The following is a 13791-nucleotide window of genomic DNA, read 5'->3' on the forward strand; positions in this document are numbered from 1 at the left end:
ACTAAGTCTTAGGGTCCCAAATTCAGGGATCTTTCCTTTATAAGCTGCATGATGTAAATGCCCCTTCTAAGGAATTCACTTCTGTGTTTTCATTATATGGTTTTTAGTCCCTGGAGTACTTCTGGCTAAAGAAACTAATTTAGGCTGTCTAATTTATTTAATCATCACCACATGATACTGATTTAATGAGGTTTCAATTTCATGTCAAATGATCTATTAAAAAATCGATCATATGTAGCCAGAGTATTTTTTTTATCTAGACTCAACTTGATCATTGCATAAATAAACTAGAATTGAATCAGTGTCTACCATATACTCGTGTTATTCATATTTAACTGCATTAACCCATTAAATATATTTGAAAAAATGTATTAATTTTTACTTTTTGTCATAGTGATCTAATTCTTTATTTGTTGTAACAGCTAAATATTATCTTCCTGGTGATCACATTGTGCAAAATGGTGAAGCACTCAAACACATTGAAACCAGATTCTAGCAGGTTGGAGAACATTAAGTAAGTATTTCATATTTTAATTTTACTGCTTGACAAACTAAGTGAAAGGTATTCTCCACAGGGAATACATGAATACCATCTTTCACCTGTAGAAATTATTCAGAATGAAGTTTTACTGATCAAGGTTGAGTCTCACTGTTACCATGTCACAGACACTGGTCAAAAATTAGGTAATAATTTTTGTCTTGATCTAAAGCCAAGAAATTGTTTCAGTGGCTTTGTGGAAATTCCAAATCACTGTAGCAATTTCATTTGAATTTAAAATGCAATTCAAAATGATGTTCCTGTTTGCATGACTGATATGATTATATTAAGTTTGTTTTGTTGAATGACTTTTTGATTTATTAAGGATTCTGAGCATCTTCTACTTCTAATCCTGTTTTCCTAAGAGAATTTACTCCATTACTATTGTTAACTTGGAGATTGTCTGTTGTTTTCATGATAATTAAATAAATGTTCACTTTATTTCAGTGTTGAAAAAAACTGCAATATCCTATCAATGGAAAAAATGTTATCTAATTAACAAAAAATTGATAGCTGTTGATTCATTAAGTCATCTTATAAAAGCATTTTCAGACTAATTTTTTAAAATATGAGTTAATTTAAAATTTGAGGAGATATTGTTCAAGTTGGTTATAATGGGATGTGGAAAATATTTTTAATGTTAAAAATGGCAGATCTATAGTAAGGATAATTTTTTTTTAATTAGATAAAGTTTTAGATAGGTTAGTGCCAGCTTCATTGCATGTTGCATGGTAAGAGAGAGAGCTAATCTTTAGCATCTCTCTCTTTTCTTCCTTTTCCTCTTTCTGTCTTCTCATCTACACCAGTAATTACCGTGTTTGTGATGGCTACTATAATACGGACTTACCTGGGTAAGGTAGAACCCTACATTAACAAATTTATGGCATGATTTATATTTTTTACAAATCCGTCAATATCATGAATTGCCCTTAATTTTTATAATTATTTTGGAATATCTTATTTACTAGAATATTTTAAACTATAATATGCCTTTATTTTTTAATTGCTTGCCTCTGCATTTTGACTTTCTTAATTTTGACTAATTTTATAAAATATATAAATGCTTTCTTATTACTTTCTATTTTAATTCTGCCTAATAATTTTGTTTCTCTTTTCTGCTTATAATGCTTTCTAGCTATGAAGATAATAAGCCATTTATCAAGTAAGATCATTAGTTAGACATGGAATGCACTGACTTTAAATCCTCTCATTCCATCCTATTTTCTACAGTTCCTTTCTCCTTAAGCTATTCATGATGAAATCTCTCCCAAATTATTTTATTTTGAAGTTGTTCTCATGTTTTTGTCTCATTTCAGCTAGGCTTCTTCATGCTTCAGTTATAAAACCTTAGGTTCACCTAAGATTAGTTTCTTAGAATGTGAAGTTTAGGTGTTAAGTGATTATCTGCCATTTAACCTTTCTGTATGTGTCACATTATTCAGTGTCTTGAGTGCACCACAGGAATAAAAGTATAGGAGTAAACTAATTAAGGACTCCTTAATTTCTTTTACCAAAATGCACATAAAAGACAATAAAGTCACGGGGGATGTTTTACACCTTGTATTTTAATATAGTTTTCATACCTTGTTTATTCTGAGTAAGGAAAGGTCATACCTGCTGTTGCTGTTTTCACTGGAGACTGCAGTACTAAATGCTATTGTTCTTTCTTTAATCAATGAAAGGTTAAAGCCAAAATGCTGTTGAATTTGAATGTGAACATAAAGTCAACTGCTACTACTGATATGTTAATATTTAAGTGTGATGTGTGTTGTTCTCTCATTGAACCTGTTAATGAAATTCACTTCATTTTTTCAGGTCTTGGGTGCTTGGCGCTTTCGCTCTTCTGTGTCTTCTTGGCCTAACCTGGTCATTTGGGTTGCTTTTTATTAATGAGGAGACTATTGTGATGGCTTATCTCTTCACCATCTTTAATGCTTTCCAGGGAGTGTTCATTTTCATCTTTCACTGTGCTCTCCAAAAGAAAGTAAGTGAAAACACTTAGAGGCTCTGCTTAACTTGTTCTTTGATTTGAAAATAATACATATAATAGGGAAGATTTTAAGTTACAACTGGAATATTACTAATAGCATTATATTTTAATCATAAATTAATTGTGATGAAAGTCAGGAAGCTCAGTCTTCACATGTAAAATGTGTCAATACCAATCATCTATTGAATGTCAATTTGGGAATATTATAAACTAGATACTTATGTTAAGATTTCTTCTTTGAAGTCTACAAAAATGCTTTGTGCAAAGGGTATACAAGAAAAATAAAAAGTTAAATAATCTTGTTCTTTGCTCAATAAAAGGAATGCAGTGGTTCAAAACAAAATTGAGTATAAGGATAAATGGTCTAAATTTTAAAAGCACAAGATATACAAAAATATGAATATCAATATTGTCTTCTGAGTAATTTTGAAAGATCTTAAAACCCAGCAATTTCATATCTTACATCTTATTATTTTGTCCTGATTTAATGTTAAGTGGAGTCAGCAAAACTGATTCAAAAATTAAAGTTGAAGGTGAAATATTTTAATCTATTACAAGAAGATGTTAAACCTAAGAGAATATCTTAGCTACCATTTAAGTTTAAAATGTCTATGCCTATCACCAGGTATCATCCTTTCCCTGTCTGCATATCTAATGTAGTCTTTTTATTCTGTTATTACTAGTTGGTCACTAAACTGAACAGAGAAATAGAGTTGTGAAAGTGAAAGCTATTATGTTTTCAGTCCTGACAAGATGATAGTGTTGTTACTTCCATCAGTTCTGATAAGCTATAATTGTGAGATAATGACAGTGGAATGTGCAATACTGACAGATAATAATGTACATTCACAGCAATATAGGCATTAGGCAAAACCAACACCGGAGGGTATTATTTGGATAAAATACCATTTTGATTGCCATTGTCTTGGTTATATAGGATTGCAGAGCAGTTAATAGCCATTAAGTGTGCAGAAATTTTTTATGAGGTATCATGTATTATTTAATAACACTGAACCTTAACTTTCTAAACATTATACAGGTATAACCTTGTAATTACTTTGGTTTTTATATATTTTCTGCATAGATGAGCATTTTATATACATGCAGATAATCACATATTCATACCTTCTGTCAAATGTTTTTCACAAAGCATAAACTTAAAAGAAAAAGGATGAGGTCATCATTATTTCCTCATAGAGTTTGTATATTAATTTTACAGAGATTTTGCTATGCTTTTTAATTAACAATTGCATTTTAAAATCATTGTGTTACATTTCTCTTGAACAAGTTCTACTTAGTCTTGGATATGTCCTACTGGGTGCTGCCAGGATGAATTGTTAAGAATATAAGATGATTTAGTTAAAATCATGGTTCTAACTGCTTGAGTAAGCATATTTAGGCAGAGAAAATGCTTTGAAAATTCAACCCCATTGTTATTTGTTCTAATAGATATAACTAAATAAAACTAAGAGGATGAAAATTCAAGTGCACTTAGATTTAAAAGGTCATTAGTGACTTTAATTCTCTAATTTCCCAAGGAATAAGTGTCAAAGTTTTTGGCCTTTGCAGGCAGATACTGAGCATAGAAATGGGGTGGGGGGGAGCGGGGAGGGGGAAGCCTTTGAGTGTTTTTTGTAACCTACTAGAAAAAATAATTTCTTATGCAGCCTCTCCTTCTGTCTTGAAATGTCAAAGTCTGGCTCTTAGCCTCAATGAAACCTGTTTATATGCCAGTAAAGCTGCACAGAATCCAGAACTCTCCCCCCTCCTCCCAATTCTTGACCACCTAAGTGGGGCACTATTATTTAGCAGTTGTTTGGACCTCACTTTTTAAAGTTTCAACTTTCTTTTAGGCCTGACAACTTTTCTATCTATCCATATGTCCGAGCTTCAGGGAAAAAGGGAAATTACATGGGTAACTCATTAATGTGAATGGAAATTGCTTAAATAGTTCCCTTGTGTGCTAATGAAGTGAATAGGCATCTTAGACTCTCTACACTAAATGTTAGAGCTAGACACATCAGAAAATGAAGAAAACATTCCATCCTAATTAATGACATATGTATCAAAGGACTTTTTTTCCTTTATTCTTGTGCCAAAGTAGTCTTTCATTATAAAGAGGTCACCTGCAACACCATGCAATCTAGAAAAAGAAGTTTATGTACTGACCTACCTAAGAGGACACGAAGCATATAAACCTTAAATGACTGAATTACAAATGGTTACATGTAATTAAGCAAGGAAAATACTAAATTTTTTATCTTATTTTCTTAGCATGAAATAGAAAATTGGGTTTACTAAGGCTATAGCTAGAATAAGGCTTTTAAGATATTACCATTGTATTAATAAATAACATTTGCATAATTAAAACAGGGTATAAAGCATTTCTACATATGATATCACCCTTTACAAATCCTACTAGCCAGTCTAGTGGACAGAAGTGTTTTTCTGATTACCATTTCACCAGTTTCAATTGAACTTGACTTTGTAATCTCCACGGAGAAGTGTTAGTGGGACTTCTTGTCTCGTCTGCTCATTTAATTAGAGAGAGAGAGAGGAGCACGTATGTTTATATTAATCCCTTGGTCTTGTGGTTATTCAATGCAGGTACGAAAAGAATACGGCAAGTGCTTCAGACACTCGTATTGCTGCGGCGGCCTCCCAACTGAGAGCCCTCACAGTTCAGTGAAGGCGTCCACCACCAGAACCAGTGCTCGGTATTCCTCTGGCACACAGGTAACAAAGAGTTTGACAGCATCTTTAATTAATCTTCTTTATGGAAAGCCTTCTGAGACATGTTCTGTTCAGATGTACTAATTGTCTCCTCATTATAATGATCTAGGTAGCAAATACTTGCCTTCTTGGTATTCTGGTTTTAATTTCATCCTAAGTATTTCTTCAAGGTGTTTCTTAGGTGTAAACATCCTTTTTTGAGAGGTATTCTTTTTTAAGAAGTATGTCATAATCATTAGATATCCTAAGCTCACACAGCACAGGACTCAGTAGGCATTCAGTAAACATTTGTTGATTAACTAGCCATCTCCACTTTAAAAAAAGACAAGTGAACACTCTCTTTAAGATTGGAAAATTAAATACTCCTTAGTAGAGGAAGCAACAGAGGAGTATAGACTTCCTTAGTTCTAGAACAGAATCAACATACATTTTTCTAAAAAAGGTCAAAAGATAATTCTGCACAGATTGTTTAGGGTACATCTTTGTGTGTCTTTAATGTAAGGTAAGCTTGGGAAAACTAACATAACATATGTCTTGCTATTTTATGTTAATAGAGTCGTATAAGAAGGATGTGGAATGACACTGTGAGAAAACAATCTGAATCTTCTTTTATCTCAGGTGACATCAATAGCACTTCAACACTTAATCAAGGTCAGTTACTAGGAAAATTTGAGTTTACAATTTAAATTTTGTGCCTTTTGCCAATTTGCAATAATTCTAGAGAAAATGCTGAATTTTCCTCTCAAATGGGTTTATATCACAAGCTCTTAAACCTGTTGAGTCATCTTTTATCCTTTATTAAAGTACATATAAATTTTTTATTCAATAATGTAATGCAAAAAGTATGATTTCAAATACCACGTTAACAGAGTGAGGCTGGAAAAAGTAATTTCTGAGAACATGCTTTGCCACAGATTAAAATGTTTTCCTAGTGAATACAGATTTATTCTTTCTTTCTTTTTTTTTTTTTTTTTTTTTTTGCGGTATGCCGGCCTCTCACTGTTGTGGCCTCTCCCATTGCGGAGCACAGGCTCCGGACGCTCAGGCTCAGCGTCCATGGCTCACGGGCCCAGCCGCTCTGCGGCATGTGGGATCCTCCCGGACCGGGGCACGAACCCGTGTCCCCTGCACCGGCAGGCGGACTCCCAACCACTGCGCCATCAGGGAAGCCCCAGATTTATTCTTTCTAAACGTACATTTATGAAAGTTTTCTTCTTAAAACATTAATATAATTAGAGTAACTACTATTCACAAACAGTGCCAGTTTTGCAGTGAAAATTCTTACTTGTAAAATTCTTCTGTTTTTACATTTCTTTCAAAAAGTAAAAAGTAAATGTCAAAACATTTATACTAACTCTTCATAAACAAATAATTAAACTACATGAGAATTTACAAAGTAATTTTTATATTTGAATTGTTATTATTTAATGTGTCTACAATTATAGCCTTAAACTTATCACATAATCAATATAATTCCAACTTAAAATAATATGACAAATAAAATAATTTAGCCAGATAAGGGCACAAGTACATGTACAGACACATATTCCTGAGTACAAGTTTAATACATTTCAATTTATTTTGAAAAAAAATCATATATTATTGTATATATTCTTGGAAAGGTAATTTATCCAGGTAATTTCAGTTTTGATGTACTGATTTGTAATATAATATGTTATATTTTATCACAATGTAGTATGAAAGACATTTTTTCATTGTTGACATTGTTCTGATGAGATTCTGGTTTAAAATGAAAAAAATCACCTGTATGGCATCAAAACCAACTTGAATTTTAAAATATTTTTAGCCAAATTACATTAGCTATGCAAAACGCATGTTTGATAAGTATTGAAAGGTTTGTAATTTGTCAATTAGAATGAGTGAAATGTGTGTTTATTCCATTGCTCTGATGTTTTACCTAATTCTGTTAAGATGACTATCAAAAAGGAAATGAATTATTCAATGATTCATTTTTGAAACCTGGCAAATAAGATTACAGAAGGAGAATTCTTGTTGGATAGAATTTGTGAATGGTCTAATAATTCATTATACACAGTCTCTTTTTTCCCCTCAGCATGTGTGCTCTTGCATTTACTAAGAGAAGCTTGGTGCAATGTGTCATACTTTTTACCTGTTTGTGAAAGTTGTTTTTCCTCCTGCTTGTATCAGAGTTGGTATTAACACCGATGTTTTCATGAGGGATAATCCCACACCTGTAAATTCTGAAAGTTTGAGATTCCCTCTTCTGGGCCTCAGTGGTTAGGTTTTTAATATTAAGCAGTAACATCTTGAAACATAATGTTGATCTCTGTGCATTTAATTGCCATTTTTGTTTAACAGTGATTTTGTATAAATTAGTAAATGTCATCCTCAGCAGGTGTTTACTTGGGGGACTTAGAAAGCACCTGTGAATTGCTGAAATTTAACTTCCCTCTTCCCTTTCTCCTTCAAATTAGTAGTTCAAATACAGTCAGAAAATTTCAGCAGATTTTCCATTGCCAACTTATCCACTACCGTTGATGAATACGAAAAGTACTTTACTGCAACTGCAACACTAAAATAAGAGAACTGATGTATTTTTTTCTGTTTCTTTGCTTTAGGAATGACTGGCAATTACCTACTAACAAACCCTCTTCTTCGACCCCACGGCACTAACAACCCCTATAACACATTGCTCGCTGAAACAGTTGTATGTAATGCCCCTTCAGCTCCTGTGTTTAACTCACCAGGTGTGCTTATACTTACGAATACAACTACCTTTCTTTGCTGCTAAACAGAACTCTGATCTTTGCCCTCTTTCTAGAACACTCAAGTTACCATATACTTACTATTACATCCTTAATTTCTCAGTTAAAAAGCATTATGGTATTGCCCATGCCAGGCTTCTAAAACTGCACTATATTATAGTAAAAATTCAGTCATGTTAGTATTTACCAATAATTATCCATGTTTTTGACACAGGTGGCATAAATCTTAATATATTATTACAGGACTGACATCACATGGTCTGAGAGCCCATCTTCAAGATTTATATCATTTAGAGGTATCCTATCTATGTAATATACTATTCAGTTGACTCTAAAGCTTGCTGATGGAGTTTGCTTCTGGCATGACTTAGCTAATAATTTGGATGCCTAGGTATAGAAAACTACATCCAGCATTATCAATGTAACCAAACTATAGTATAGTGCAGCTTTATGGTAGTTTTTCTTTCTTCTTAAAAAACTTTAAGAATAAAGTTAATATTAGTCAGTTTATACCTATAGTTTTTTATTGGGGGAGGGGGCGAGATTGTCACTAACCCATCCTGTATTTTACTGTATTTTCTAATAGCTTATTTATTTAAAAATATATATATATATATATTTAATATTAACAGAATTTTCAAGAGTTTGGTGAAAGTTATTGCATAATTACAGTTAGCATATAATCTTTATTTGTGATTGATATTTGCCACTAAATTAAACACAGAACTTCGTTTCCGTTTTGTTTTTTTTTTTCTTGACATTCTTTTTTAACGTAACTGCAGCTTCTCTTTTCATTCTCTTGTTTTTCTTACTTTCCTTATGCTTTCCTCTAGCAACCTACAGAGAGACAAGTATGGGAGTAAAACTTAACTTTGCCTATCAAATGTAAATTTTTTCAGCATGATTTTTAACCGGCACAATTAAAACATAACTAGCAGTCATGAAGTAGACTCAGCGGGCAAGTGGTTCACAATTTGCAACTCAAATGTTTCCAAATTCAAACAGTACATCTATATGTGCTGCCTTTTGTCAGTAATAGAGGTCTGTAGCAAATGCTGTCCATACTTAAGTACATGCAATGCTGAAATAATTTGCTCTTTAAAGCCTGAGGTACTGTCAACCAGAATGCTTAATAATTGACTTATCATTTCTGCATTCCCACAGTAATCTTGCTACAGGCTGTGGAAAGTCTTCCAGTGAATTACCTGAACTTGGGCAGAAAAAGTTGCCTCTTCAAAACCAGCCAAAGATGTGCTTAAATCTGCAGTATATCATAGAAAACACCTTTTGGATTACCCAGTATATATTTTTATATTTATTAAACAACAATAAAAAGAAAAATGACAAGACCAAACCTCGACGGAGGAAACAAATGCTAGCAACTGATCCCCGTGTCACTTATAATTTAAAACATCAAATGTTTCCTAATAGTAGATCTTCTAAAGTTTGTGCCACGTATATAAATTTATAAAGCTGGAGATTTGTGTCAACGAGGCTAAAGGAAGCCATGCAAAGAACTATCATAACTTCATTTTGTCAAACATGCCTTGGAGCATGATACAAATCGAACTGTCAGTTTTTCAAATGTAGAAGTTGGATCAGAATTTTTTAAATAACATGAGTCAATAATAAATATGACCCCCCTATTTTCTGCTAATGATAATTAATTGAGCATTTATTAGGTATTTATTGGTCATGACTGAGTTTTCTAGGATAATCTGCAGCTTTAAGAGTGGAGTGAGCACTAAAAAGGGAAATTTCCTATTTTTTCGAAGAATTAATTTTTTTCCTAAACTCCTCCAAGCCTTGCATACAATGCAGCAGCCTCACAGTGGTCAGTTTCATTTCAATAACATCATTTCATTCTTTTTTTTTCCAGACCTATCTGTAGACAAGTGATTTTTTTCTCTAGGATTTTGAGAATGAATAACCTAACTTTCCATGGTACAGACCATTTAATTTTCTCTAAAACCTTCTTTTTTCATCTGCCTGAGAAGCACTGTGATGTCTTAGTTTACATGTTTATGTGTCTGTAGAAAAATACAACTCTGATTCAAAGAGAGCATGTTACCATATTTTTTTTCCTCCTGAACCTCTTTTCATATCTTCAGCAGACGTATCCAATCTTTCATTCCTTTAGAAATAAAAATATATTAGCCAAGGCTGACACCCTTTTCCCATTCCACAGTTGATATTTATTCTTGGTTTAATTTCTGTGACCCATACTTAAGAAATCTCCTAACATTTCTGCGTTTAACCTCCATGCCCATGGTGTCTGTGGGCCAGTCTCGTACAGTAGACTCTGCTGGTTCATTCGGTGCTGTCACTGTGACTGATGCAGACTGCAGGGCTGCAGGCAAACTTTGACCAATAGGAGCCTGGGGCCATTGCTATTAGAGAGAGTATTAGTACCAAATAAAAGTTCAAAATAATAAGAAATATTCAATGAAAAAGTAAAAGGCTGCTATTGCTGGTGATCTAATTTGTTGAACCCTTGCTCTAAGTTGCTGAGAAGCTTAGAAATTCTTCATCATGTTACAATAAATCATTTTACTTTCTTTTATATATCAGCTACTCTTAGGCCAGATAGCCTGAGCAGACAGACATGATGTGAGTTGTCCAAAGTGAGTCATTCCACCTGCTGTCTGTCGTGTTGTTGGATGGTGCTTGTGGGCCCCTGGTCCAGTCAGTATGAGAGACGGCTGTCTTTGTTTAACATGAATTCTTTGTGTCTGTCCATTTTTTCATTCTTTTTTTCACTTCATCTCCAGAAAAAGGAAATGTTAGAATGTTGTTTAAAGAGTTGCTTGCCAGTTATGTGGGTTTATGTTGTACATTTGCCTTCAGTTTTTGTATGTGACTTATTCCTTTTTAATTTAGTGTTGTTTAGGACAAATTCTGTTAATTTTATTTTTATAAACCATAGTCTCGTACTTTAAAATGTAAATGTCACTAATGAATTGCTTTGCATTAACTATGCAAGGGCATGGAGTGAAGTCTTTATAAGAGTGTCAGAGATTTGACCAAAAATCAATTCATAACTACTGTCTCCCCGAAATTGATAAAGCAGCATTCTGTATACCACCTTCTCTCCCTGGAAAACAGTATTATTCTTTCACACTTGTTCCTGTTATCTAAGGGGTTGCAACTGTTTACAGTTGGGAATGCAGGAAAGCCTGGCACTTTCCAAGTGTTAGCTTTCAAATACAACTTTGTCCTGAACGACATTAAAAAGTTTTGTACAAAAGAAGTAAAGATTCTTGAAGAAGGAACAGAGGCAGTAACCGAACCCCTCCCTTTTCTGTTTCAGGACATTCACTGAACAATGCCAGGGATACAAGTGCCATGGATACTCTACCGCTAAATGGTAATTTTAACAACAGCTACTCACTACGCAAGGGGGACTATAATGACAGCGTGCAAGTCGTGGACTGTGGACTAAGTCTGAATGATACCGCTTTTGAGAAAATGATCATTTCAGAATTAGTGCACAACAACCTGCGGGGCAGCAGCAAGGCTCACAACCTCGAGCTCACGCTACCGGTCAAACCTGTGATTGGAGGGGGCAGCAGCGAAGATGACGCTATTGTGGCAGATGCTTCGTCTTTAATGCACAGTGACAACCCAGGGCTGGAGCTCCATCACAAAGAACTCGAGGCACCGCTCATTCCTCAGCGGACTCACTCCCTTCTGTACCAACCCCAGAAGAAAGTGAAGCCCGAGGGGACTGACAGCTACGTCTCCCAGCTGACAGCCGAGGCCGAGGACCACCTACAGTCCCCCAACAGAGACTCTCTTTACACAAGCATGCCCAACCTTAGAGACTCTCCATATCAGGAGAGCAGCCCTGACATGGAAGAAGACCTGTCTCCATCCAGGAGGAGTGAGAACGAGGACATTTACTATAAGAGCATGCCAAACCTTGGAGCTGGCCATCAGCTTCAGATGTGCTACCAAATCAGCAGGGGCAATAGTGATGGTTACATAATCCCCATTAACAAAGAAGGGTGTATTCCAGAAGGAGATGTCAGAGAAGGACAAATGCAGCTGGTGACAAGTCTTTAATAGTGCAGCTAAGGAATCCCAGCGGCCCCGTGCAAGTGTTGGTAAATAAAGACAGGCTCCGTGGCCTGATACAGCTCCCTCAAACTCTGCTTGAAGAGATGGCTCTGTTGACCTGTGGTTCTCCAGTGTAAAAAAGATGACTGAACCTTGCAGTTCTGTGAATTTTTATATAACATACAAAAACTTTGTATATACACAGAGTATACGAAAATGAATTATTTGTTACAAAGAAAAGAGATGCCAACCAGGTATTTTAAGATTCTGCTGCTGTTTAGAGAAATTGTGAAACAAGCGAAACAAAACTTTCCAGCCATTTTACTGCAGCAGTTTGTGAACTAAATTTGTAAATATGGCTGCACCATTTTTGTAGGCCTGCATTGTATTATATACAAGACGTAGGCTTTAAAATCCTGTGGGACAAATTTACTGTACCTTACTGTTCCTGACAAGACTTGGAAAAGCAGGAGAGATATTCTGCATCAGTTTGCAGTTAACTGCAAACCTTTTACATTAAGGCAAAGATTGAAAACATGTTTAACCACTAGCAATCAAGCCACAGGCCTTATTTCATATGTTTCCTCAACTGTACAATGACCTATTCAAAAATGGCTAAAGAAATTATATTTTGTTCTATTGCTAGGGTAAAGTAAATACATTTGTGTCCAACTGAAATATAATTGTCATTAAAATAATTTTAGAGTTTGGAGAAAATACTGTGTAAAGCTCTTGGTTGCACATATGTTATCAAATGTTTTTTCTTACACTTTGTCATTGTAAGTTCTACCCATTTTCACTTATTTTCCACTGTATACAGTGTTCTGCTTTGACAAATTAGTCCTTATTCTTAAATTTAAATTTCTTATGGCCAAAAGAACGTGTTTTATGGGGAAAAAACTCTTTGAAGCCAGTTATGCCATGCCTTGCACAAATGTGGTGAAATCTAGAAAAGATTGTTTGTCACCCCTCTGTTTGTTCTTGAACAGGGGGCAAAGAGGGCCCTGGGCACTTCTCACAAACTTTCTAGTGAACAAAAGGTGCCTATTCTTTTTTTAAAAGTAAAATTAAACATAAATATTACTCTTCCATATTCCTTCTGCCTATATTTAGTAATTAATTTATTTTATGATAAAGTTCTAGTGAAATGTAAATTGTTTCAGCAAAATTCTGCTTTTCTTTTCATCCCTTTGTGTAAACCTGTTAATAATGAACCCATCACTAATATCCAGTGTAAAGTTTAACACGGTTTGACAGTAAATAAATGTGAATTTTTTCAAGTAGCTAATGTGCACTTTTATGTATGATACATAATTGGCTTTAACATACCGGTCCTTTGCCACCCGGCTCCCCTTGGGTATACTAGGTTCCTTCACAATATAACCCACGGATATGCAAAAGAATACAGTTCAGCTGCCTGATGGTTCTGTATCCTGAAAAGAATATATTTGTAGTCTAATTACCATTACCTATGCACAAAATCTGGCAGATAGGTTTCAATAGGGAAATATACTGAAAGTATTTGTGTCTGTTGCATTGCAACAGAGCCAAAACAAATAAAAATGAAAAAAAAAAGACGTGTTGGAAATCTCAAGTCAAATTTGGGCATCATTAAAAAAAACCCTGACTTTTCAGCAGTATTGAGAAGCAAATCCTAAAACATACTTTTACACTTTGAGGATTATAAGTATCCCTATAGGCAGCTGCAAATGACAATGTTTGTT

The 13791-nt window shown here is 34.4% G+C and overlaps 1 protein-coding gene across 24 annotated transcripts in view; it reads left to right on the forward strand.

Moving 5' to 3' along the window:
* ADGRL2 (adhesion G protein-coupled receptor L2) overlaps window positions 1–13350 on the forward strand; it is a gene marked incomplete at both ends in the record, with an annotated part of 146666 nt that extends 133316 nt beyond the window's left edge. For 3 of the 24 annotated variants that reach the window (XM_079697730.1, XM_079697733.1, XM_079697732.1), the window contains 6 exons: window positions 423–514; window positions 2354–2522; window positions 5136–5264; window positions 5816–5912; window positions 7862–7990; window positions 11319–13350. In XM_079697730.1, the coding sequence (XP_079553856.1) occupies window positions 423–514; window positions 2354–2522; window positions 5136–5264; window positions 5816–5912; window positions 7862–7990; window positions 11319–12073 (1371 nt within the window). Of the gene's footprint in view, window positions 1–422; window positions 515–1344; window positions 1390–1673; window positions 1701–2353; window positions 2523–5135; window positions 5265–5815; window positions 5913–7861; window positions 7991–8222; window positions 8305–8841; window positions 8860–10579; window positions 10618–11318 lie in introns of those variants that run through there. The other 21 variants (XM_079697714.1, XM_079697736.1, XM_079697719.1 and 18 more) reach the window with 16 other exon arrangements.
* Window positions 13351–13791: the final 441 nt, after the last annotated feature.

Source organism: Hyperoodon ampullatus, assembly GCF_949752795.1.
Source record: "Hyperoodon ampullatus genome assembly, chromosome: 2".
Lineage (NCBI taxonomy): Eukaryota > Metazoa > Chordata > Mammalia > Artiodactyla > Ziphiidae > Hyperoodon > Hyperoodon ampullatus.